Source organism: Herpailurus yagouaroundi, unplaced genomic scaffold (genome assembly GCF_014898765.1).
Source record: "Herpailurus yagouaroundi ecotype Mexico unplaced genomic scaffold, PumYag 140, whole genome shotgun sequence".
Classification (NCBI taxonomy): domain Eukaryota; kingdom Metazoa; phylum Chordata; class Mammalia; order Carnivora; family Felidae; genus Herpailurus; species Herpailurus yagouaroundi.
The window spans coordinates 93,655,664-93,680,654 of record NW_024412395.1 but is presented as its reverse complement, the minus strand read 5'-3'; the positions used below and the strand labels follow the sequence as shown (position 1 = coordinate 93,680,654).

The window sequence follows — 24,991 nt, the reverse complement described above, 5'->3', positions numbered from 1 at the left end:
GTGAGATCAAGCCCCACGTCGGACCCTGCACTGACAACTCGGAGCCTGCTTGGGATTCTCACTCTCCCTCTCTCTCTGCCCCACCTAAGCTCTCTCTCTAAATAAATAAATAAACTTAAAAAAAAAAAAAAGAAAACAATTTGAGAGAAGCACCCAGTGAATCAAAACTTACTGAGTTGCTGGTATTGCCATGCATTATAATGTTCCATCCTCTTCTATTTCTCTGCCTCCCTTCACCAATAACTTCTTTCCCTCCTATTCTAATTTCATCCTCTCTCTCCATCCACTGCCATTTCCAACTCATCTTCCTTCTCTCCCAACTCTTCAACTTGCCTATTTTCACCTGTCCCAATTAGATGAGCCCTACCCATCTTCCTCCATTTTTTTTTTTTTTTTTTATTCCACAAGCCAAGGAATCAATAATTTGTAGAGTGGGAAGCAGAGGAAGAACTAAGGGGAGTGGATGCAAATAAGGTAGTTTGTGCTTTTCCCACTTTTGCCAAACAAGCATTATCTACAAAAACAGGTGCACTTTCTCCCCTTCAGCCTCCTATCCATTAAAGTGGTTTAATTACTTCCTGATCACTAGACAGTTAGATAATTAGAAGGCATCATTCAGACCAAAAATTTAAGCCACCCTCTTCAATCAGGGTAAAATTGTGTGATCAAGAAGCTAATTAAGAATCAAGTGTATGGCTCTTATTGGAAAGAGTTAGTTTGGGGCTTCAAAAGATTCTGCTTCTCTCTCCCTGAGGCCCCTATCTCCTCCATCATCACCAAGGCTTCATTAAACTCCTGTTACTGTGTTGACTGCCCAGGCCTCAACCATTCCTGGACTCAGTCCTCGAGGGGCTTACCGCACAGGGAAAAGAGCTTGTGGAACTAATCAACATATGAATGAAGCAGTGCCACAGGACTCATATTCACAAGGTTGAAGGAAGTGATGAGGGTCGGTACACTAGGAGAGAGTGATGAGACAAGGGGCAGAGAGGAGGTCCCTTGTCTAGAATCAGGCCACAAATAGGGATCCATAGATGGTCTTCAGAAGATATATGAATCCTAAATTCTTATGTCTGGTTTGTGTTCCAGGGAGATGGTCCTTAGCCTTCATCAGATCCTCAAAGGGGCATGTAACCCAAAAGATTAGGAACAACTGGGTCACAGGGAGATGGTCTCTCCAACAAACTTTTGAAAACATGTGGCCAGAGTGCAATCTCAGGAACTATTGTCATACTGGAAGAAGGAGCGGTGGTGGGTGGCTATCTTGTCTCCTAGAATCACAGTGTGTTCAAGGTTGGAGGAGCACTGAGAGGTTTCCATCTGGTCTCTTTGCTTGACATTGAGGATGCTGGAGTGACTCATCACTGTTTGCTCCTGTGAGTCAGCTCTTCCCTCCAGAGGCCAGGCCAGCAGCCATCCCTACACTGACTGTTGCTGCAGGGTGAATCCCGAGTCATCTCACTCCCCATCACAGGGCCCAGCTTCCTGCACCACTCTCACAATATGGACAATCATCACTTTCCTATTCTGCCCATCCCTTAGCTGGCTTCATCTTCCCAGCCCTTCCTCTGGATGTCATGGCCTGTCACCAGCAACTTCTCTGAGTGTTCCTTTCATGGAAACAGCTTCTTCTGAGGACACTGTGTCTTGCTTTCTCAAGTGGTAGCTGCTTTTTTTCCCATATGCTGTATTATACGGGGAGTGGAGGTGAGGTCCGCATCCTTCTTGTTCTCCATCACCCCTTCCAAACCACCTCTCTTCCTTTATCCTTCAGAAGCCCCAGCCCCTTTGAAGTGCATATCATCATATTTGATTGTCCCTTTCCCCTTGTTGATGCTGTTGGCTGTTGGCTGCCTACTCACTCCTCCCATTCCTGGGTGCAGCTGGTTCATGCACTCCCTCCCACTATTCTTGTCTTCAGCATCTCTATGATCAGTGCCTCTCAGTGGAGGCCTAGGGGGGCATTTCAGAAATGTTTGAGGTTTTTGTTTGTTTTCTAATGTAGTTTTGCCCTAGAATTTATGCTGAAACTTATATTGTCTGGTCTAAATGACCTCTCCTTTGTTCTTTTTTACATTATTTGTCAGTGCATTATATTAATTTATTTTTAAAAAAGAAATCATAGTAGCTTATATTACCTTATGAATTTCACTTCAGGATAGGAAAGGGAATATTAAACTATACCTATTATAAAAAGGGGACATTTGTCCTAATAGCATTGAGGATGGCTGATACAGATAACCTGTCCAACTCTTTGGTTATCTCTTTACTCCACAAGCCTTTTCCTCTAGCCCACCTCAGCCTCTGCTCAAGTGGACATTCCCTAGACCTCATCATCACCAAGAACAATACCACTTCCAAAATCTGGATTTAAACATCCCGCTCTGCCCATCACTCCACACCCCTATCCTTGTAGCTCACTGACTCTAGCAATTCTATAACTTCAAAGAGAACTCTTGGCATTGACCCTATTACTTTCCATTTTTCCTTTTTTCATTATTCTTTATCACTTTTGTGTATCCCTTTCCTCCTCTCCAGCTCAGACTCCATGGGTCAGTTTAATAATCCCTCCCTTGCCAACATCCGTAAATCTTATGTCTTCTCTTACTTGTCTTTCTTTCACAGAAAAAGTCTACACTAATGAAACCCAACTTTCTTACTCCATAGGTGCACCTAGCCAGCAGTTGAAGTTATGGAGAAAAACTATACAACTCACCTTAAATTTGTGGCCACAAACCTCAAATGGTTGCTGAGCACTGTCAGACAATTCTACCATATCTGCTTTGTAAATTCAGTCTCCCACTTTTCTAAGATAATCATTTCCCCCTTTTTCTTCTCCCCAATAATCTTCAACACTTCCTCCTGTATCCCTTCCATCTTAACTGATGAATCATAGAAGAAAAAGACACTTGGATGAGAACTACTTGATTTTCTATCAACCTCCTTCCACCTGTGCCCACCAAGGCAGTGGTCACCCCTCATTCCACATGAGCTGTTTTCTCAACGGAATTTAAGAGTTAGCACACTCTTTTTTATTGAAATGTGTCCTTCTCTAGATTTCTGGGTCTTTACACTTGCTAGTCTTGCTTCTATGCCATTTATTGCTCATTCAGGACCTCCTTTGCTGGCTCTACCTCCGCCAAAATTCTATATATCAAAAGGCCCAGGAATCTGTCATTGTCTCTCTTTTCTAATCTGTCTGCCTTCCTGGGCCATTCCTGAGACTTCAGATTCTACCTCTACACTGATGACTTCTACCTCCAGGCCAGACCTCTCTCTAACTTTCAGACTCATATGTTCAACTGTATACCTGGCCCTTCCAGTGACATTTCTAACAGACATCTTAAATTTACCATAATCAAAATATAACTATTAATCACTGTGGTAGGCTGAATAATGACCCCCCAAAGATCCAGGTCCTAATCCTTGGAGCCTGTTAATGTTACCTTTTATGGCAAAAGGGACTTGCAGACATGACTAATTTAAGACTCTTGAAATGAGGAGGGTATTCTGGGTCATCTGGGTGGACTTGTAATCACGAGGTTCTTATAAGAGAGATGCAGAAAGAGACAATGACAGAAGGGTAGGAGATGTGACATTGGAACAAAGAGGTGGTGTGATGTAGGAAAGAGACAGGGAATGCAGGTGTCTTCTAGAAGCTTAAAGGCAAGAAGATGGATTCTCCTCTCAAAGCCACCAGAAAGAACCAGCCCTCTGATACGTTCACTATAGACTTCTGTCTCCAGAACTATAAGAGAACACTTGTGTGTTTTAAGCCACTGAGTGTGTGGTCATTTGTTACAACAACAGTAGGAAACTAATATAGTCATGGCCACCACCACATAAATCCTCCCCCCCCCTGCCCTCATGCTATCCACATCTCAGTAAACGGCACACCACTAGTGTATTGTTGGCCAAAAGCTCCTGGGCTGTCCAGATTTTTCACTTGACTCACAACTTATCTGTCAGCAAGCCTGTGAGCTCTGCCTCTACATACGTCCTGACCACACAATTTTTCATGCAACCTACTGCTATAACCCTGGTAGAGACCACCATCCGTTCCTGCTTGAATCACTACATCACTTCCTGCTTGGTCGCCTGCTCCTACTGTTCTCACTCATCAGTTTATTGTTTCATAGGAGCCAGAATGAACTTTCTGCAGGGTAAACTAGATCACATCACTCCTCACCCCTCCCTTAAAACCCTTCAATGGCTTCCCATTATACTCAGGACAAAACAGAAATCCCTTGCCATGGCTTATAAGGCCTCATCATATTGTGCCCCTCTGTGCCCCCTTATCTCCTTGTACTTCCCGCTCATCACTGCACCCTGGCCACGTTGACCTTCTTTCTGATGCACGTGCATTCCATTCCCACCTCCTGGCCTTTGCACTAGCAGTTCCTACCACCAACATGCTCTCTCTCCAGATCTTTGCATGGTCCCCCTCTTCTCATCATTTATGTCTCAATGTAAATACCACCTCCTTATTCACCATCCTTTCGATAAAGCAGGACCCTCAGTATCTGCAGCCAGTGGCTATTTAACCCTATTTCATCTTCCTCATAGCATTTGCCATCACCTGAAATAGTCTTATCAGTTTGGTTGTGTGCCTGCTATTGTCTCTCTGCTAGAATATAAGCTCTTGGAGGGCAGGACTCTGCCTGTCCTGCTCACTGCACTACACCTAGTGCTTGGCACATAATATTTATCTTCCGGTTGTCTGGTATGGCTTCTTTCTGACTCTACACTGCTTCTGGCCAGTAGAACTGTATCAAAGCTCTCCTTCCAGGGGTGTGTTTCAAGAGAATTCGACTATTTGTTAAATAGCGAAGAGTTAACCAATGTAATTCCAGACATCATCTAGCAGGTATGGAATGACCCTTGGTATCTTTCATGGTGCCTTTGAAAGCACACGGTTCATTCAACATCTGCTCAATGCCTGGTGCCATGGCTACATGGTAGAGGGAGGAAAATATATTTATATTATGCCTCAACAGATGATGATTTGGGGTTTTGTCAAGCCAAGAAGTGGGAGGGGTGGAGGAGAGGTGGGCAAACGCGTTGCATGTAGGCACTGGACCATTTCCTGAACTTGTGTGGTAGCCTTCCACCTTCTATTTCTGAAGACTCGTGAAGCCTAGGCATACAGGGGCTCAGATCTGAAAGGGAGGTTTGAAAAGAACAAATCAAACCGATACAAATCCAGCTTGCCCCAATGTGTACATCTGTGTGTAAGCATAGGGAGACCATTTTTCCAGCAGTGACGTCCTGTCTCTCTCTTGTCCTTTTCTCTCTCCCTCCCTGCCCCTCCAGGTCTCATCGTGCACGAGGGACCCTCTGTGTACCGCATCTTTAAACGGTGGCAGGCTGTCAACCAGCAGTGGAAAGTGCTGAACTATGACAGGACGAAAGACCTGGAAGATCAAAAGTCAGGAGGCAGGACAAACCCCCGGACCTCCTCATCCACCCAGGCCGATGTCCCCTCCTCCGAAGAGGAGGCTGTGGGTGCCCCCGGCCCTGAGGAAGGCCCTGCCAGGGCGGCCAGCCACCCCTCAGGCCCTCTGTCCGATCACCACTGTGCTTACACCATCCTGCACATCTTGAGTCACTTACGACCTCATGAACAGCGGGGCCCCCAGGGCGGGAGCCGGGAGCTTGTCATGAGGGTCACAACAGTGTGAGGGGAGAGACCTGGAAAGGAGGCCGTGACCATGCACAGAGATGGGGAGGCTGGGCCAGGAAGGGGCCAAGGCCTGGCAGGCCACAGTCTGGGGAGCAGGTGTGGGGAGGCAAAGTGGCATCCCAGGGGCTGGAGCAGAGGGCAGGCAGAAGGTGGTGGGCCTCGTGGGGGCCCTGGAGGCAGGGTCAGAGCTGGAGTGAGTGAGTCGGGTGTCCAGGGCGCTTTTCGTGATTCTAATCGGTCAACCCCCATCCTCCAACAAGAGCAAGAAGAACCAGTACAAACTCAACAAGGAAGCGCAATACAGCTTGAACGTAACAAAACACAAGGACAAAAATCCCAGATGTGCCCATCCACCTGGGATTACTGCCCTCGGGTGAGGGCACCTGGGAGAAAAGGAGGCTTGGGAAGGGCGACGGTGAGGTGGCGGCGGTGGCGTCCCTGTGTGCGCAAGTGGTGGGAGAAAAAATGCAAAGGGGCAAAGAGTGTGCAAAGGAAAAGCACTGTAGCCTGCCTTGTTTTCCCCTTGAGTTTGTTTGTTTCTCCCTGGGCTGTTTTTGGGGCAGTGGTGGGGAGGGAGAGGGATGGGTGTGGGCTGGCAAGGATGACAGATGGCATTTGTGGCTCCTGGGCTCATCTGGGTGGGCAGGATTCCTAACTCAGATGGCTTTAGGGGCTCTGGGGCAAGGTGCAGGGAGGGAGATGTTGGTGTGAGCCCCCAGAGGGAGGGAGATTTCGGCTTCCTTCCAAACCGGGAACTCCCAGTTTCAGATGGGCTCAAAGAGGGTTTAGGTTTGGAGATGGGTGTCTTTTTGTGCCCTTGTTACTTTATTTTCTGGTGGTTTGGCTCAAAGATGTTTACAAGAAACACACACACACACACAACTAGAGAAAAGTACAGATTTCCTGTGGGTATCTCAAGCACAGTCCTGCTGCTGTGGCTTCAGCCTTCAAAGCTGTCAATCCAGGAGCGACTTTCCCAACTACCCAACCCTGCCCATGGCCAGGACATGCTCAATGTCATGCCTTCTCCTGCTTTGGCGCATGCAGAGACCCAGGGCCCCCTAGGGCAGAGCACCTCCCACCCAGGGGCCCCCCAGGATAGCTGTTGTAGCAGATGGGAAGAAATTGGCTGGATGTGTCCCAAGGAGTGGAGTGGAGACCAATCTAAGTATTCCTTGCAACTTGGGACCCTCACCCGAGGGTGTAATCCCTCAGTGCTACATACTCCCCGGTCCCTCCCATGCAGCGAGGCAGGGCCCAGGGACCCTGTCAGGGAGCACTGTCCCTCCCGTCCAGACTGCTGGTTCCTGGGGCCTTGCCAGCAAGGCCACTGCGGTGGTCACCTGCACAGTTTCTCACTGTCAATGCACAATGGCCGCGCCATCCATGGGTATTAAAGGGACACTGTCAAGTACTTTTTTAAACTAGTTTTTAGGGTTTTTTTAAAACTCTCTGTTGTTTGTATTATTCTCTTAAAAGCTTGAAAATAAAATTTCTTTCCCTATCATTAGTGTCCTTTTCTATATGTGAGTTTTCCCTTCTTCTGCCCAGCTCTCCCTCTGTGGCAGAATCTTGCCTTCCCTTCTCTCTCTCTCTCTCTCTCTTTTTTGTCTGTTCCATCCCTAGTATCTTCTTCCTGGCTTCCTACAAGATGGATTCCGTCAAGATTAAAAAGAGGAACAACTCACAAACTCTCTTTAAATTTCTGCCCAGGACTCCTAGAAGCACAGATCATTAGTGCTGGAAGAAATGTGGAGAAATTTTACCCCATCGGGTCATTTCAGAGAAGCTGAGAGAAACACAGGCCAAGGAATGTGTTAGGACCTCATTCCCATGAAAGTTTTCTGTCGAACATCAGAAAAAAAGCTCCCGGGGCAGGGCTCTGAGAGAGGGCTTGCATATATCACCAGGTAGCAGATAAGACCCTTCCTCCCTTCAATTTTCCCAGGCCCTTCTGACTCAGGTCAGCAACAGGCCAGGCAATGTCCTTCCTCAGTGGGAAATGCACAGGCTTAGGAAGGTTCCTCCCCTGGTGGAGCTTACAGTCCAGCAGCTCAGAAAGGAAATAATAATTGGTGAGAGGCCAAAGCCCACATACAAGGAAAACATACAAAACAAGTGAAACCAGGGCGCCTGGGTGGCTCAGTCAGTTAAGTGTCTGACTTTGGCTCAGGCCATGATCTCACAGTTCGTGAGTTCGAGCCCCATGTCGGGCTCTGGGCTGACAGCTCGGAGCCTGGAGCCTGCTTCCGATTCTGTGTCTTCTCTCTCTGCCCCTCCCCCACTCACACTCTGTCTCACTCTCTCTCAAAAATAAAAAAAAAAATTTACAAAATTTAAAAGAAAACAAGTGAAAACTGACAAAATGGTACAAGTAAAGGTGTCTATTTTTCTACGGGTTCTAGGAATGGGCCATTCAGTTTAATTCAGTATTTATGGAAAATGTAGATGTGTTAGATTATTTCCCAAAAATACTTGAATGCAACAAAATAGGCATATAATCAAAACTATGGTGGCTGTCATATCATCCTCTTTGGGTGATTCACAGGACACTTCAGAATCTTATGGTCATTCGGGGTCATTCAGAATCTGCTGTACTGAATAAGAGGTGATGACTGAAGTTCTAATAGCATTCTGGAGTTTGTTGGGTCTTGACGATACAAGCCTCAAAAGAGCAAAAACCTTGTCTGTCTTGTTTACTGCCTCACATCCAGGACCTACAGTAGTACCTGGCACACAGTAGGTGTTTAATAAATATTCCGAATGGGTAAAACACTCTTGAAAGAGTATGGGAGTGTCTTTGGTGTGCAGGAGACCAGCCTCCTACTCCGTCAGCTTACATGGTAAGGTCAGTCACAGAGCAGAAAAGAAATCTCAACTTCTGACTTCTCTACCCAATGGGGTGGTAAATTCCCTGTGCCTTGGAATTCCCTGTGCCTGTACTTATGGGTACAAAAATGAACGAATTGGGCTTTTATTTTTCATATGCATCCTTGGGGAGTGAGGAGAAGTGCACCCTGATAACCAGTGACCATTGTCCCCTTTCCAATGTGCGAACCATCCTCCATACCACGAGACAAATGTCTAGATTTCAGAGAATTCACTTGCATATCATCTGCAAGTATGGCCCCATGCATGGGACAAGATACTAGCTAATGCCTAATGTTCTCAGTATGTGACAGGCACCAAATTAACTGCTGTGTATGTATCAACATGCCTAGTACTCCAGCAACTGACAAAGTAGATGCCATTATTATCTTCATTTTACAGATGTGGACACGGAGGCAATGAGGTTAAGTAACTAGGCCATGATTAGACAGAATCCAGTCCCAGGCAATCCACTTTATGCTACTCCTGCAGGACAGCTGCCACCAATTTAAGGGAAATCTGGTTCAGCCCAGTGCAGGGAGGTCATCATGGTGGAGGTATATAAAAAAAATTTGGAGGTTGGGGAAACTGGGCATAAATAAATATAAACTATTTCTGTTCCCTACCAAAAGCCAACCAACCAAACAAAACCTGATAAACCTGAGTGTAAGTAACAATCGATATTTGATGTTGTCCAGATAATATCCTGGCTGCATGGAAGCCTGTGTAATAGAAAGTTGGCCATATCTGGATGCTGGGAAATTCTGAAAGGACAATGGACATAATTCAACCACAGTTTTATGGACAAAGAGTCAAAAAAAGATCACAGAGTACTCTCTTTCTAGGAAAGAAAAAAAAAAAAGTAAAAAATTATCCTATCTGGGGACTAGGCTTTTGGTTCTGGTTCCAAATGAGTGGTGCAAAGTGACAGATTGGGGGCTCTAATCATAGTCACAAAATTTAGAAGGGCCCCACAATTATGAGGCCTTGTCCCTGTCTGTCAAAAATCAAATCTGTCACTATCTTAGAGCACAGAAAATCACAGAATTTTTTAGCCTCTAGGAGATAATTTGCTGCTATTTTGATGTTTTGCCCACTGGATCCAAGGACTCCTAGCAGAGGGTAGGGGCATGGCTTGCCTACAACAATAACCAATTCCTAAGAGTAATGATGTGCTTTATAAGCAGAATTCATTATATTGTGGATGTGAGAAGCCTAGGAGGCAGGGGAGAAACACATTTTGCATTATTCCTTGTCACCTTTTCTCAATTACCCTATTCCCTAGTAAGAAGCAATCAAGGGTGATTTTACCTCTTAGGGTCCGATGCTATTATAGCAGTGATACAATGGTCCTAAAACCTCCCCTCGCCCCATCTCCATCTACCCTTATTGGCATAATGGCACGTGGGAACTGGGAAGTGCTTGGGGAGCCGTGGAAATTGGATGACACTCCAAGATGACTCTAAGTAATGTGGGTCCAGAGTGTGGGCTGCACTGGATTGGTGGCCAGCTGGTTAGCTAAGCACTGGTGGTACCACAGTGAACCACAGGTCCTTCTTCATGTGGCCCCTTCTTCCTCAGTATCTCCTATCTACTCCTCACCCAGCCCACCATGGGAATAAGAGTCCCCGGGGTGAGGGCTTTCTTCCTGTCCAAGCCCCAACCCAATGAGAACTGCAGCCCTCAGTACTCTCCCTGCCCCTGGCCACTGGTCACTGGGACAGGCCCTTCTCTTGAAATAGGTGACCTGTAATTAAGTACCAAAACACCTCCCCATCACACTCAATTTTGTCCCAAAGTATCAGTAGATAATCAGGGAAGAGGAGGAGCCATGGTCAGGGAGTTTCTGGAAGGAAAGAAAAGCACGTCCACCCTGTGCTCATGACGTCTTCATTTGAGAGGGGAAAGTCCTGAAAATACAGCTCCATCAGTGTGCTGGTCCAAGTCTGGTGCTGTGTCCACATGAGGCCCTGCTGGCAAGGAAAGGCATGGGACCTGGGACAGTTAGCAGCATGGCACCCCCAGGGTGTTCATGCTCCTCGGGGCGGGGGGGTCCTCTCTGATGCAGAGGGAATCATCTGCTTCTGGATCTGTTAAATAAGGGAGCAGATACTTGGGTTCTGCTTATGATAATACTGTCCTTTTCCCCCCATCACTTTGGGGAAATAGGAAAAGGAGCTAAACATGTAGTACTTTCCATATGTCAAGATTCATTTTCAACCTTTTATGTATATTAACTAATTTAATTCCTCAAAACCACCCTACACATTGAGAACTGCTATTACACCCATTTTTCAGGTAAGAAAACTGAGGCACAGAGAAGTTCAGTGCATTGCCCAAGGTCATGTAGCCATACACAGCCACACTGGAATTTATACCTCAGCAGTCTGGTGCCGTGCTTTGGGCTGCTAATCACCACATTATACTGCCTCTCAGGAAATGCATTTAAAAGGTTTATCTGGGGGTGCCTGGGTGGCTCAGTCGGTTAAGCATCCGACTTCAGCTCAGGTCATGATCTCGTGGTTCGTGAGTTCGAGCCCCGCATCAGGCTTTGTGCTGACAGCTCAGACCTTGGAGCCTGCTTTAGATTCGGTGTCTACCCCTCCCCTGCTCACACTCTGTCTCTGTATTTCTCTCTCTTTCAAAAGTAAATAAACTTAAACAAATTTAAAAGGTCGGGGTGCCTGGGTGGCTCAGTCGGGTGAGCGTCTGACTTTGGCTCAGGTCATGATCTCACGGTTCGTGAGTTCAAGCCCTGCATTGGGCCCTGTGCTGACAGATCAGAGCCTGGAGCCTGCTTTGGAGTCTATGTCTCCTTCTCTCTCTGCTTCTCCCCTGCTCACTCTCTGTCTCTCAAAAATAAATAAACATTAAAAAAAAATTAAAAGGTTTATCCTGATTTGAGTGGCATTGAAGGAAAATGAATGAGCTCTATGCCAGCTGGGTGTAGCCCAGATGCCATCCGTGTCACGTGCCCCCCAAAGTCAGCTAATGCCAGCTCAAAGGACTCCATGCCCCAACCTATTGGAAGGTTGATGCCCTCATCAGGATTTTTAGTAACTTGGATCATAAAATTTGTTCCCGTGGCCTCCTATTCCAATTTCCAGAATCTCCTGAATTCGGAGTTTCTATTCCATCCTAGACTTCTTCACTGAAACCCTAGGTTAAGCCCAAATATCGGACATGATTACCCCTCCTTGGTTCTTCCTCCCACCCAAGATATTACCACTTTTAGTTGTGTATATTCCCAGCTTTACTGGGAATTTGAAGGTAACTTGAAGATGAGTCATAGAAAAAACCTGTAGCGAGAACTTGCTATATGGAAGGTTCGTACTAGGTGGACATCTCAAATATCAATCAGATACAACTATATTTAAGGATCTCACTACCTAGTTACTAGCTCTAACTCAGAATTTCTCATCAAAAGCTTTCCTCATGAAAGAGCACCTGACAAGCTTACTCTTACTAACTGTAAATAAGTAAATTAACAACGTTCCATTTCCTGGGGAATTAGCATTTTTAAGAGGAGATAATTTTTTAAAGTTTACTTATTTATTCCTGAGAGAGAGAGAGAGAGAGAGAGAGAGAGAGAGAGAGAGAGTGCACAGGAGGGGCAGAGAAAGAGGGAGAGAGAATCCTAAGCAGGCTCCACACTGTCAGTATTGAGCCCGACTTCATGAACTGTGAGATCATGACCTGAGCCAAGATCAAGAGTCGAATTCTTAACCAACTGAGCCACCCAGGCGCCCTTGAGAGGAGATTGTTTTTAAGCAAGAGGAATAATTCTGTAAGTGGTGGAATTTCAATTCTCACTGAGCAGGTGAAGGGTTGTGTTGCATTCTTTTAGCCAAGTGGATCATAGCCATGTCTGTGCATTTGACACAAAGACACATATGCAGAAAGACAAATACAGAGTGTATGACAAACGCATTCTCTAAAAAGTAACACAGAGTCAAGGCCTGTTGACTGAGCCACCCTTTGGATTTCCTCAGGAGGACTGACACCCAAGTAAGAGGTGGAGATGAACAGAAGAGGAAGGTCTCTATCAGGCCCTCTGAGCTCTGGTACGTCACTTGGTTTGAGCAACCTTTTTGTGTAGAGGCTGGATTTGGTATATCACCTCCCTGTTCCAGCCAGTGGCCATTCCAAGGGGTGATTTGTTGAGAATGGGACCCTCTGCACCCTCCAACACAGGCTACTGTATCTTTCTGAAAAAGGGATGTAGAAATTCTGGAGTTGCCACTTTGCTGGGCATGCTGAGAGCCTACACCAGCCTAGTGAATCATGGTGGCATTATTGGAAGGCCTAGTCCCTCCCTCAAAAGTCTCAAGGCTGAGGCATTAACCCATGTCGCCTATCACTCCTCAAATCATTTTGGTGGACACCTGTTTCTTTTGTTCATCCTGTACCCAGAAACCTCCTTTCCACATTACCATGCTGTTTTAGTAGAGCTGAACCCCTAATACCTCTCCGGCCATAGCAGTGAGACTGTGACTCAGGCTTGGATGACCGAAGTATCTTATTTCTCTAACCATGGGGATTGGTTCAGAAATGGGCATGTGCTCAAAGCCAATCCAAGTCTTTGGGATTTTTCTATCAGAGCTAGTGGGAGATATCATTTCCCTCCACCATGATTGTTAGGAACCTGGGAGCCTGGAAAAATGAAAAGACCCCACTTTCTGTCACAGGGAAAGCACTTAATCTTCAGAGAAAGGTCAAGCAGAGACATACAATACAAAGAGAAGGACAGAAAACATCCTGACCCCTGGATCCATGACTGCGCCTGCTCTTTGACTAGATTTCCTAGGACATTTGCCGATAAACTTGATTTTTGTTTATATTAGTCTAAGCTGCATTTATGTCACTTGCAAGCAAAAAAAAAAAAAAAATCCACCATGAATACAAAGATTTCCATATAACCCATGACAAAGTTTGGGTTAAATCCATGGCACATTGATTGAGGGGCCAAAGGAACAAGAATGGGTTGCCTCCCTTTCCTTTTGATTAGCGATCCAAGTTTGCATTATGACAGCATTTGCTCCTATTATTCTCCCCTAATTATCTTTATGAATCTGTTCAAGGTTATGCGATGATTAAATAAGAAGATAATATGCACAGACATGCTTGCAGAAAGTGTTCTCTTAAACAGTATCTTTAAAAAATTCTGTTAAGATTGTTTTGGGGGAGACAGTGAAAGGACCTAAAAAGAAAAGCAAGCAGTCCTTAATCAGAACTCTGACATAAGGGCTTAGAAATGGGAAGGACCCAGTATGAGGCTGCAGGACAGAGCCAGGGTACCAGGATTTATAGCAGAAGGTAGGAGGCAAAGCTGGCAACAAGATCTTGACCCACTGGCCAAAGCCAAGGGGTATCCCATTATCCTTGTCATTGACCATGTAGATGCCATGGCCCTCCCATATGTGCCTCCTTACTGCTACTGCTCTTACTGGAATAAGAACACCCTGCTTCTGGACTTTATGAGTGGGGACCCACAGAAGCAACCAGACCCAGGTCAGAATCCCTTGCCTCATGGGCAAGTAACTTAGCTTTTCTGGTCTCTTGTTTCTCCATTTAAAAAATAGACATAATTTGTCTCTCAGGGTCTTTGTAATATCAGGGATAATGCATATAAAATTGGCAGTGAAAAAATTATTGCTATCATCATTTTATTGTTCAACAGAGTAATAGGAAAGTCGTACCATTAATATAATGTATAAGAAGCAAGGTTAAATCAAAGCAAAAATGAGTACTGTCACCAACACTGTGTCTCATTTCAGTTTTCATTCAACTATAAATAACAGATACCCAATAGCAGGAGCTTAAAACAATTAGAGGTTTATTTCTCTCCTGTAATGAGATGTCCAGAGTAGGTGGCTGCTGGCATCAGTCCAGCTGCTCAGTGATGCCACAAGTGACCCAGGCTCTTTCTGCTCTGGCATCATTAGCATGTTTATTTGTCACCCATGGCTGTAACCTCACAGTCTCAAGTGGGTGACTATAGCTCAAAGCAATAAAGAAAGGAGAAGGGGTGGCCCTGGTCACATCCTTTCTTCACATCAGGAAAGCAAAAGCTTTCACAGAACCATGTTTCTACCCCCGGATGCTTCTGTAAGTGCGTGTATGCGTGTGCGTGTGCGTGTGCGTGTGCGTGTGTGTGTGTGTGTGTGTGTGTGTGTGTGTGTGTACTGGACAGAAATGTATCATATAGTTACTCTTAGCTGCAGGAGAAGCTGGGAAAGTGATCTGTCCTACCCTGTGGATAAGCAGATAAATTAGTGTGCTGCCTTGGAGGGCCATTTGGTAGTATTCTATTGAATTTTAAATGCACATACCCTTCAACCCAGGGATTCTATTTCTTTGGAATTCTCCTAGGGAGTAGCAGATGTTGCCTTCTCAAGGAGCTTGGGAAATGAGGATCAGAGTTATATCATTGTAATAATGAAACAAATCAGAAAAAAAACTAAATGTCTATCAATATGGGAGTGATGGAATGTGAGATACTCCAGCTGCATCAGAGAGAATGTCATAGACCTTGAAGGACTGACAGGGACAGAGTCCAAAGCCATGTTGTTAACCAGAAAATATAATCTGCAAGGCGACAGATACAACAATCACATATGTGTAGATGAACCAAAAAAAGAACATCACCCTTATTTCAATTTAAAAATGCCATATTCCAAAAGAGTATGGAAGGGATGCCACCAAACTGATTAGAGTCATTTGTTTGTGGGAGAGGATGAGGCTGGGGAACGTGAAGAGCAAACTTTCCCTCCATTTGTGTTGTTCCCATTTTTATAATAGGGATGAGTTCATGTAATACTTGTGTAATTTTTTAACTTATGGTACACATTGTGAAATTTCAAGTAACCACTGAAAACAAAGATTGGAAGCTTCTAGAAAACAGGTGCCTTGTCATTGGAGGAAATTCTTGCTTGTCTTTCCTGAGAACTTTGCTTTGGAGGAGGGGCTGCCCCTGCAGGGGTGTGGGGTAGAGGAGTCCCTGGGGCTTCCAAGTTTCTGTGTTTCTATGGTTCTATGATAAGGAAAGTCTGAGAGCAAGGAAATTTGCAATTGAGAGTTTATTTATTGATCCAATGGAGGCCAAGGGAAGGAAGGAGGATCTCAAGCTGAGTTCAGGAGTGGCCTCCCCCAACCTCACTTTGGCCATGGGCCTCCAGACCAGAGGTTTCCTGGAGAGGCCTCTGCAGCTCCCAGAGGTCTTGAGCCCTTACTGCCAGCACACACGCGTGAGAAGAGCCTGCCTGGCTGAGAGGCACTGAGTGCATCTAGCCAGGCGACTTGGAGAGTGGCCTCCTGCCGGCCTAGCCATGTGTGCCCAAACGAAGCCGCAGACAAAGCTGGCCAGTGGAACCAGCATCATCCAGGCTGTTGGTGGTTGGTTCTTTCCCTTTCTCTCTCCTACTTCTCTATTCCCACCTTCCAAATCCTCCCCAGCCAAGAGTTTTCAAGAAGCAGCCAAACTATGCCCTCTAATAGCACATGATGGCGGACAGAATGTATGATGCCAGAGCCCCTTTTTCATGCCCACTCCAGGTTCCAGCCCTTGGGAGCCACTGGGCTCTGTTAACAGGAGCCAGCCAGTCCTCTGCCCTGGAGACATGTCAGCTGGGGATCGTCACAGAAGGCTCCCACCTGTCCAGCCAAATGCCTAAAGCCTCCCAGGTGCCAGTCCTGGCCTCAGAGCCTGCCAGATGTGACTTGGGAAAGTCAGTCAAGGAGACTGACAATGTGGAGAAACTGGAAACAAACCAGGTAAGGGCTGCTTCCTGGGGTCTGAGGCAGATGGAGACCCTAGGGAATGAGGCAGAGAAAACCAACAAACATCAAATAAACAAAGAGTTCTCCAGCAGCACCACCACCAAGAAGGGGAGACACAACAAATGAGGCATGTTCATTTTGTATGTAGTTGAACATTTTCATAATAAAATTATAAAATTTTCATAATTAACAAAATAGCCCTCATCACAGCAGCCTTCTGTGCCCTTGATCTATACAGTCTCTCTGGCCTGGAAGGCCCTTCCTCTCATACTCTTTGGGCATGATTCCTACAGATCGCACATGGCCCAGGCCGAATGCTGCTTTCTGTAGGAAGCCTCTCCTGCTGCCTCTGCTTTCCTTTCCCACCCATGAGAATCAACCATGGCATCCTCTGGGTTCTTATTTCATTTTGTGTGTACCATTCTGTGAGCAGCTACTCCATTCTTGCTTAGAAAACAGTGATCTGAATGCTAATCCCATCAGCCACCCTGAGAGTGCCTTAAAGGCAGGGATTGTGATGCATTAATCTCTCTACCCTCAGCAGCTTCTGCGTGCTGTAGGACAATGGGTTCATTGAATAGACAATGGGATCATTGGGACAATGGGATCAATAGACAATGGGATCATTGAATAGATAGATCAATCATTTATTCATTTCATAGACCTTTATGGTGCCTCTGAACGTAACAGGCATTGTACTAGGCAGTGATGTTAACAAGACAAATAAGACAGTGAACCCATTGGCCTCCTGGAGTCCCGGTCTGGGAGGAGAAGACAGCCACGTAAGAAATAATTATAGTGAAGAGTTATCGGTGCAACCACGAAAAGTGTGTACAAAATGGAGAGGAGGGTGTGAGGGAGAGAAGGCTCAATACTACCTGAGTGAGGTTAGGAAAGTCTTCAAGAAGAGAGGAGATACTAACTTGGTACGTTAGTTCAGGTCCATGCAAAAAGAGGGTTAGAGAGTCACAGGATTCATTGGTGCAGGGAGCAGAGGAAGGTCTGAGGAAGAGCCCTCAGACCACGGTGCAGGCTTAGCACCCGTGGAAAAAGGAGGAAAGAGTAGAGTCTCCTTCTGGGTAGTTCCAAGAAAGGTTTGGCCAGACCACTGGAGGAATCTCATATCTCGTTGGATGGGGCTGCTTTGGTGACCCACCATGCCCAGCCATTGGCTGGGAGCAGCTCATAGGAATCATGGCCTTGGCATGAATGTGGTAGCAGACCCAGGAGGTCGACTGCAGGGGGCATTTCAGTCATGCTCCCTGCCACAGGACACATGACTGACACATTTTCTTTATATTTAAGTGTCAGCAGGCATAGAGTGAGGAAATGTGGGAGAAGACAAAAAGGAAAATGCTCCAGGATGATGGATCTGCACAAGCAAAGACACCAAAGGATGAAACAGTGCGGCTCATCAGTGGTCTGTGCCAGTTGGGCATGAATGCAGCGTCAGCTGGGGTGTGGGGAGGGAGAGGTAGCAGGAGGTGAGGTCGGCTGGGTGGCAGCAGTTCCCTCATGGGGGTGCCTCATGTGAGCAATGGGGAGTCACGGAAGATCAGGGGGTATCAGAGCAGACTGGGGCTTGCGAAGAGGCTCTGGCCGCCACTTGCAGGAGGGCGCAGAGAGGAGGCCCTGGCGGTCGGGCGTGACGTACTAAGTGATGTACCAAGGACGGGTGGAAAAGGAGAGGAAAAGAGGGATGAATGAATGGAAGGGTGGGTGAATGTAGGAACCAATGAGTGAACATAAGCTGTCAGGTGCAAGCCAGCTGTCCCTCTTTCACGGACAGCTCCACTGTCTTCAAATCCCTGAATTCTGCTCTGTGTGGAGATGGAAATGGAGCAGCTACTCTAATTCCTTCCCACTGAACGGTCTCTATTAGGTGAAAATACGCCTTGATATATAATCATGGAGAAAAAGTCTCTCCCTAGCGTCCTGCTCTGTGGAAACGCGTGAACACTTGCCCTCCGCCCCAGGCTAGTCTAGGCAGGTGGGCATGCGACTCCCCTCCCTGCTGAAGCATGAATCCCCCAGGAGGCGAGTCCATCCTTCTTCGCTCCATTCATTTTCAGGGCCAGATGGCGTTCGCCTCATTGACTTTCGCTGCTGATGTAGTCTTGTTTGCTGGCTTCTCACAGGTTGCTTCAGTGCATTTATTTCCATCCATTCTTCCACTTGCCCCACTTTTGCTGTCTGTGTCACGTTCATCATGATGGCAGGGAGACAACTGGAGCTCTCAGCAGGTAGACGTTTTCAGGGAGCAGGCCAAATCCAGCTTCCACAGCTGATCACCCCACCCCCCACCTCCTGGCTCCGGGAAAACATGGTGATGGGGGCCCTGAGAACAGTGGATTCAGTTTGTTTGTTTGTTTATTTTTAATTTTTTTTAACGTTTATTTATTTTTGAGACAGAGAGAGACAGAGCATGAATGGGGGGAGGGTCAGAGAGAGAGAGACACACACACACAGAATCTGAAACAGGCTCCAGGCTCTGAGCTGTCAGCACAGAGTCCGACATGGGGCTCGAACTCATGGACCGTGAGATCACGACCTGAGCCGAAGTCGGACGCTCAACCGACTGAGCCACCCAGGCGCCCCATGTTTGTTTGTTTTTAAAAACATCACTGAGTAAGCAAGATGACAAGGCCCCCAATAACAGCCATGAGCAAAAGGATGATTTCTACTCCAATCTACCTCCATCTTTCCAACCTCTGTTACCATTTTGCATAAAACTAAGTCTAAAAAGCAACTTCAAAGACATTCCCCATCCAGGTGCTCTGTTTGGTCCTGGTAAGGACAATCAGCTGGGACGTGGGGTCTCTAGGCCTCAAGTGCCTCCCCCCAAATGAAAAGGCTCCATCTTCTTTCTAGTCAAACAACAGTCAAAAAAACATCCTCTCCCACCTTGAAAACCCGGGTATACTTCCTGCTAGAAGCCACGTTTCCAGCTGTCCCTGTTACTTTCTGCCTTCTGTCCAGTTGTGGTTAGTTGTTGACTTGCTTTGGTCTGAGTTCCCTTGCATATGAGGTGTTTCTGTTCTATCATTTTCACCAACTCTCACATCCTCAAGAGTGAGAAAGAAGCGCCTACCCTCCTTTAGCATCTCCAAGAGTCTGGAGAAGAGTGGGCATAGAGACCTGTGATTCAGTGGTGTTGGTGTCTGTGACTTCACAAGGCCTGGTTTCTAGTTCTCCTCTAGCTGTGCTCTGAGTTCTCAGGCCAGCATTGACCCTGTCTACTCAATGGAAAGACCAGCTTCTGGTCACCCACATGCCCTTCCAGGGCTTGAGTACAATGCATGTGACTGGTGAAGAGCTCTGAGATCTTAAGAAGAAATAGGACAGAGAGACTCATGGTCATTTCAGAAACTGAGTTACACTGAAAAAAAAATCCTGCCTTACATTTTTCATTAATTTCCATCATTCTTGTATACCCTGGTCCTAATTTGGCTCTGCCACTTGCCTTTCTCGGCCTTTCTCTCTGCAAGTATTTATGACATCATAGAACCACTTCACATTTGAATTTAATTGACTCTCAGTGTATTGTTAAAAATCTTTTACTGACTAGCACATGGCTCCCTGGGCCCTGACTCTGCACTTTGGTGGTGATGGTGGTGGTGGTGGTGGTGGTGATGGTGGGAGTGGTGGCAGTGGTGGTGCATTATGTGTGGTGAGTATGTGTGTGTGTGTATTACAAAGAAACAATCCAGCAGATGCCAACTGGCAGCCTCTCTGGATCAATAATATTAACGATTTCAGAGACTTCCGAGGAGCTACTGCCAACTCTTTTGGCTTTTTCAGTACCATTATCACTATTACAAGGACACCCTAAGGCCTTTTTACTTAAAGACATGACAAAATGCCCCAAGTGAGAGTACTGTTGATTTCTGTCTTCAAGGCCTGTAAGCTCAGTGCTTCTTAGAGGGGTGAATGGCTGGGGTAGGCCTGACCTTAATTTGTGGTCACGGATTCAGAGGAAGGGATGGCATGGTCTTCTGAGAGCTCATTTTTTTGATAGTATCCATGTAACCACTTATTCTGCCTCATCCTGAGAATTTCCACTTGCCTTTATGAAGACATGCTTAAAAAGACCCAGGGGTTCACTAGCCAAAAAGGTAGTGTTTAAATGCCCATTCTGGTTCCACACTCTGCTCTGCCATTTACTGGGTGTGTGTTCTTCTCAAGGCCCTCCATTCCTTGGCACCTTGTTGCCTGTTGCATGGGGTGTGGGAATGGGAGGGCCTAATGATGAATGACAGCTGAGAAATCTGCAGAAATCATTTGTTCATTCATCCATTTGACACACGTTTCTTGAGGGCCTACTCTGAGTCAGACATTTTTCTAGGCTCCAGACTGATGCTATGCAGCAGAAATTTAATGTGAGTCATATATGTAATTTTATTCTATTTTTAAAAAATTTATGTATTTAAATTCAGGTTAGTTAACATACCATGTAGCATTGGTTTCAGGAGTAGAACCCAGTGATTCATCACTTCCATATAACACCTAGTGCTCATCCCAGCAAGTGCCCTCTTTAATGCCCATCACCCATTTAGTCCATTCTCCCACCCACTCCCTCTCAGCAACCCTCAGTTTGTTCTCTGTATTTAAGATTCTCTTGTGGTCTGCTTCCCTTTCTGTTTTCATCTTATTTTTCCTTTCCTTCCCATTATGTTCATCTGTTTTGTTCCTTAAATTCTACAGATGAGTGAGATCATATATTTGTCTTTCTCTAACCTATTTCACCTAGCATAATACACTCTAGTTCCATCCACATTGATGCAAATGGCAAGATTTCATTCTCTTTGATTGCCGAGTAATACTCCTTTGAATATACATACCACATCTTCTTTATCTATTCATCAGTTGATGGACATTTGAGTTCTTTCCATAATTTGGCTATTGTTGATAGTGCTGCTATTAACATTGGGGTGCATGTGCCCCTTCAAATCAACATTTTTGTATCCTTTAGATAAATATCTAGTAGTGCAATTGTTGGGTCGTGGGGTAGTTCTACTTTTAATTTTTTGAGGAATCTCCACACTGTTTTCTAGAGTGGCTGCACCAGTTTGCATTCCCACCAACAGTGCACAAGTGTTATCCTTCCTCCACACCCTCACCAACATCTGTTTTTTTTCCTGAGTTGTTAATTTTAGCCATTCTGACAGGTGTGACGTGGTATCTCATTGCAGTTTTGATGTGTATTTCCCTGATGATGAGTAAGGTTGAGCATCTTTTCATGCGTCTGTTGGCCATCTGGATGTCTTCTTTGGAAAAGTCTCTATTCATGTCTTCTGCCCATTTCTTCATTGGATAATTTATTTTTTGGGCATTGAGTTTGATAAATTCTTCATAGATTTTTGATACTAACCCTTTATCTGATATGGCATTTGCAAATATCTTTTCCCATTCCGTCAGTTGCCTTTTAGTTCTGTTGATTGTTTCCTTTGCTGTGCAAAGCTTTTCATCTTGATGAGGTCCCAATCTTTCATTTTTTTGCTTTTGTTTCCCTTGGCACATAACTAATTTTAAACTTTCTAGTAGCCATATGAAAAGAGTTAGAGGAAACAGGTAAAATTAATTTTAATGATATGTTTTAGTTAACTCACTAGAGCCAAGGTATTAGCCTTTCAACATGTAATCAATATACAAAGTACTAATGAGATATTTTATGTTCTCATTTTCATCCTGACACTTGAAATCCAGTAGGTGTCTTACTCTTGTGGCACACCTCAGATGATGGCCACATAGGCTTTGACAATGAAGACCTGCACTTGGACAGAATTGTGGCTAACATTCATTGGGTTCTTGTTAGAAGACAGACATGGGACTAAGTACCTCCCACGCACTAAATAATTCCATCCTACAACACAGCTCATAGGTACTGCGTCACAGAGATGATGAAATGGAGGCCCAGAAACTATAAGTTGCTCCAAACCATATGGCTCCTGAGTGCTGAGCCAAGGAACCTGGTCCCTCTGACTCCATGTACTTGGGCATGTATTTACTATTTCATTTACTGTGTCCCTTTGGGACAGTTAGCCCATCTGAATCTGTTAACAGCATGTGGTTGCCTTTAGCTCTCAGAGCCATTGTGAGGGATAAAAGAAAACTATTGAAAGTGGTATGAATCGCTTGCTCTCTCTCACTCATGATACCAAGAACAGTCAATGCCCTTTGATTCCTCCAATTTAGATTAAAGCCATCATAAGCTAATAGGCTGCAATTCAGTGTCAGCCTTTTGGGGTCCTCTTGGTCCCTGTGACTTACGGAGTTCTAAAAGAACATGTTCCTGGCTCCACAGCCACCCCTGTGTGCCATGCAGGGCCTGGTGGAGTGCTGGGCCTCCCCCAGTGGTTGGTTCACACTGAAGCTGACCCAAGCGAACACCACAGGACACCATCCTCCACTGTGGATTTTTGAAGCCAAGCTCAGGGGCAGCATGTGAACTTAAAAATTTCAAACTTTTGAGCCCACAGTTAAAAAATCACATTAAAAACTTTTCACACAAAACCCTAGATTTCTAGTTTGTCTCAGAAAAAAATATGACAGTCCATATTCCCACATGACTATCGCTGAGTAGCAGCTGTCCCTTTCAGAAGGGGCATGTGCCATCATTGGCCACTGTCGTCACCACTCCCTCCCACCACCAATCCCTGGCCCTGAAGAAGATTAGAGTTTTCATTTATCATCACACATTTGCCATCGCTCTGACTGGAGACCTCTCCTTCTGTCTGTATCCATGTCCCTGCAAGCCAGACCACACACGGGCAGGTTGTGTGTTTCCTAAGACTTACAGTTTTACCCTTTTACCCCCCCACCCCACCCCGGCACCTTGCAACACCTGCCTGGTCCCAGGGTCTAGCCCTTCAGCCACACACACAGCCACTCTCCTCTCCAAAGGCGATGTGCCAGGGTCGATTCAAGCATCCATCCCTGCAGAACCTGCGAAACCCAAGCTTCTTGCCAGTCTTCGAAATACTGAGCATTTGCTCTGTTCTCCAGCGATGCAATTTGAGTATGTGAACACACTGCTGAGGAGGCTGACCTTAAAAACCACAGTGGCCCGTTTCTCCTTTGCTGGGAGCTGGGGAAACAGCCGCACTGCCTCATCGAGTTGTCTTCCTAAGAAGACCATGCAGTGAAGGGGCTGAGAGCACAGAGTTGGGAGCCAGGCTACCCGAACCAAACCTGGCTTCCACCCCTCACTACCTGTGTGAACGTGGTGTCCCTGCGCCTCATCCTCCCATGTGGGAATACTGAAGCGTACAGGTGCTTCCATCAGTACCTGGTGCAGCTGGGGTTGGTGGGTGCCAGCATTCTGACAATGCAGACCAGCTTCCCAGCAGGTCACACCACTGTACCATTTCATCTGACTGCCACACAGGAGGCATAGCAAAATCCTTATTGTCTTCTCCGTTAGCACCACTGCCACAGACGCCAACTCCGGGAAAGGCTTCTTTTATTTTTATTTATTTATTTCTCTATCTAGCTATTTATTTTTGAGTTTATTTATTTATTTTGAGAGGGAGAGAGAGAGAGAGAGAGAGAGAAAGAGAGAGAGAGAGATAGCATGCAAGCAGGGGAGGGGCAGAGACAGGGAGAATCCCAAACAGGCTCCACACAGTCAGCATGAGAGCCCGATGTGGGACTTGATCCCGCCAAACTGTGAGATCATGACGTGAGTCAAAACCATGAGTCAGATGCTTAGCCAACTTAGCCACCCAGGTGCCCCAAAGACTTATTTTAGAGAGTCTGATTTCATAGCAGGGACTAAGGCACTTCATTGCCTTTCCACACCACTAAATATTCACGATAATCAGCAAGGAAACAGACCCAACAAAACAGTCCCTGTTTCCTCCCCGTAGTGCTTAACAAAGAGTGAGATGTCTACCCCAGAGTACAGAGACACCCAGACCCTTTGCACAAATGACAAGGACCGAGCCTGTTCCCATGTGCGGACATGCGCAAGGCAGTGGCCTGGCTCCCTGCCTAACTGCACCCTCACAGTTCAGGGACATCAGGGAAGGAGGGGCTGGGCAAGGGTGTTCTCCCACACACAAACTCTGGAAGGAGAAAAGAGGGATTCTGCTCGGCAGACAAAACACAAATGCCAACACAAAGGGCAGGATAAGTGTAGTAAGTGACCAAGGTCAACTGGACCCCGGTGAGCAGGTTGCAGAGAGCGTTCAGGAAGCCTGGGGACCTGGGTCCAGGCACACCAGTGCCACCGACTACCTGAGTGACCTCAGTCAGGCAAACCCTCCACCCTTCTCAGGCTCCTCAGCCAGGGAGGGGACAGACCAGGTGTCCTCTACGGTTCCTTCTGGCTGTGACACTCTGTGCCCATTCCTTGGCCTCGTGGCCACACTTGTGTGTTCTGTCCACCTCAGTCCTGTCCGAGGTACGCTGTTATCTCCCAAACTCGCCATGGGCTGGATCTATAAGATCCAGGCTCTGAATGTGGCACTTCTTCAAATCCCAGACCTGAATTGGGCTCAAGAGAAGCTTTTCTTCCATAGTGGTAGCTTCCATGCTGGGCTCTCCATACTTGTGTATTCATTAATCCATCCTTCCGTTAATTCAATACCATTAAACACTTGCCCCACATAACACAGCATGGGCACAAGGGAGAATGAGTAAGACAACCCAGAACATAAA

General features: G+C 46.1%; 2 protein-coding genes across 3 annotated transcripts in view; one reads left to right on the top strand and one right to left on the bottom strand.

The window, feature by feature from the left end:
- MARCHF4 (membrane associated ring-CH-type finger 4) overlaps positions 1 to 7,190 on the top strand; it is a 108,932-nt gene extending 101,742 nt beyond the window's left edge. For both annotated transcript variants that reach the window (XM_040476183.1, XM_040476182.1), the window contains one exon: positions 5,314 to 7,190. In XM_040476183.1, coding sequence (XP_040332117.1) covers positions 5,314 to 5,681 — 368 coding nt within the window. In that variant the 3' untranslated portion in view covers positions 5,682 to 7,190. The remainder of the gene's footprint in view (positions 1 to 5,313) is intronic.
- XRCC5 (X-ray repair cross complementing 5) overlaps positions 1 to 24,991 on the bottom strand; it is a 131,732-nt gene that overhangs the window by 1,774 nt on the left and 104,967 nt on the right. The gene's annotated exons all lie outside the window — the stretch shown is intronic.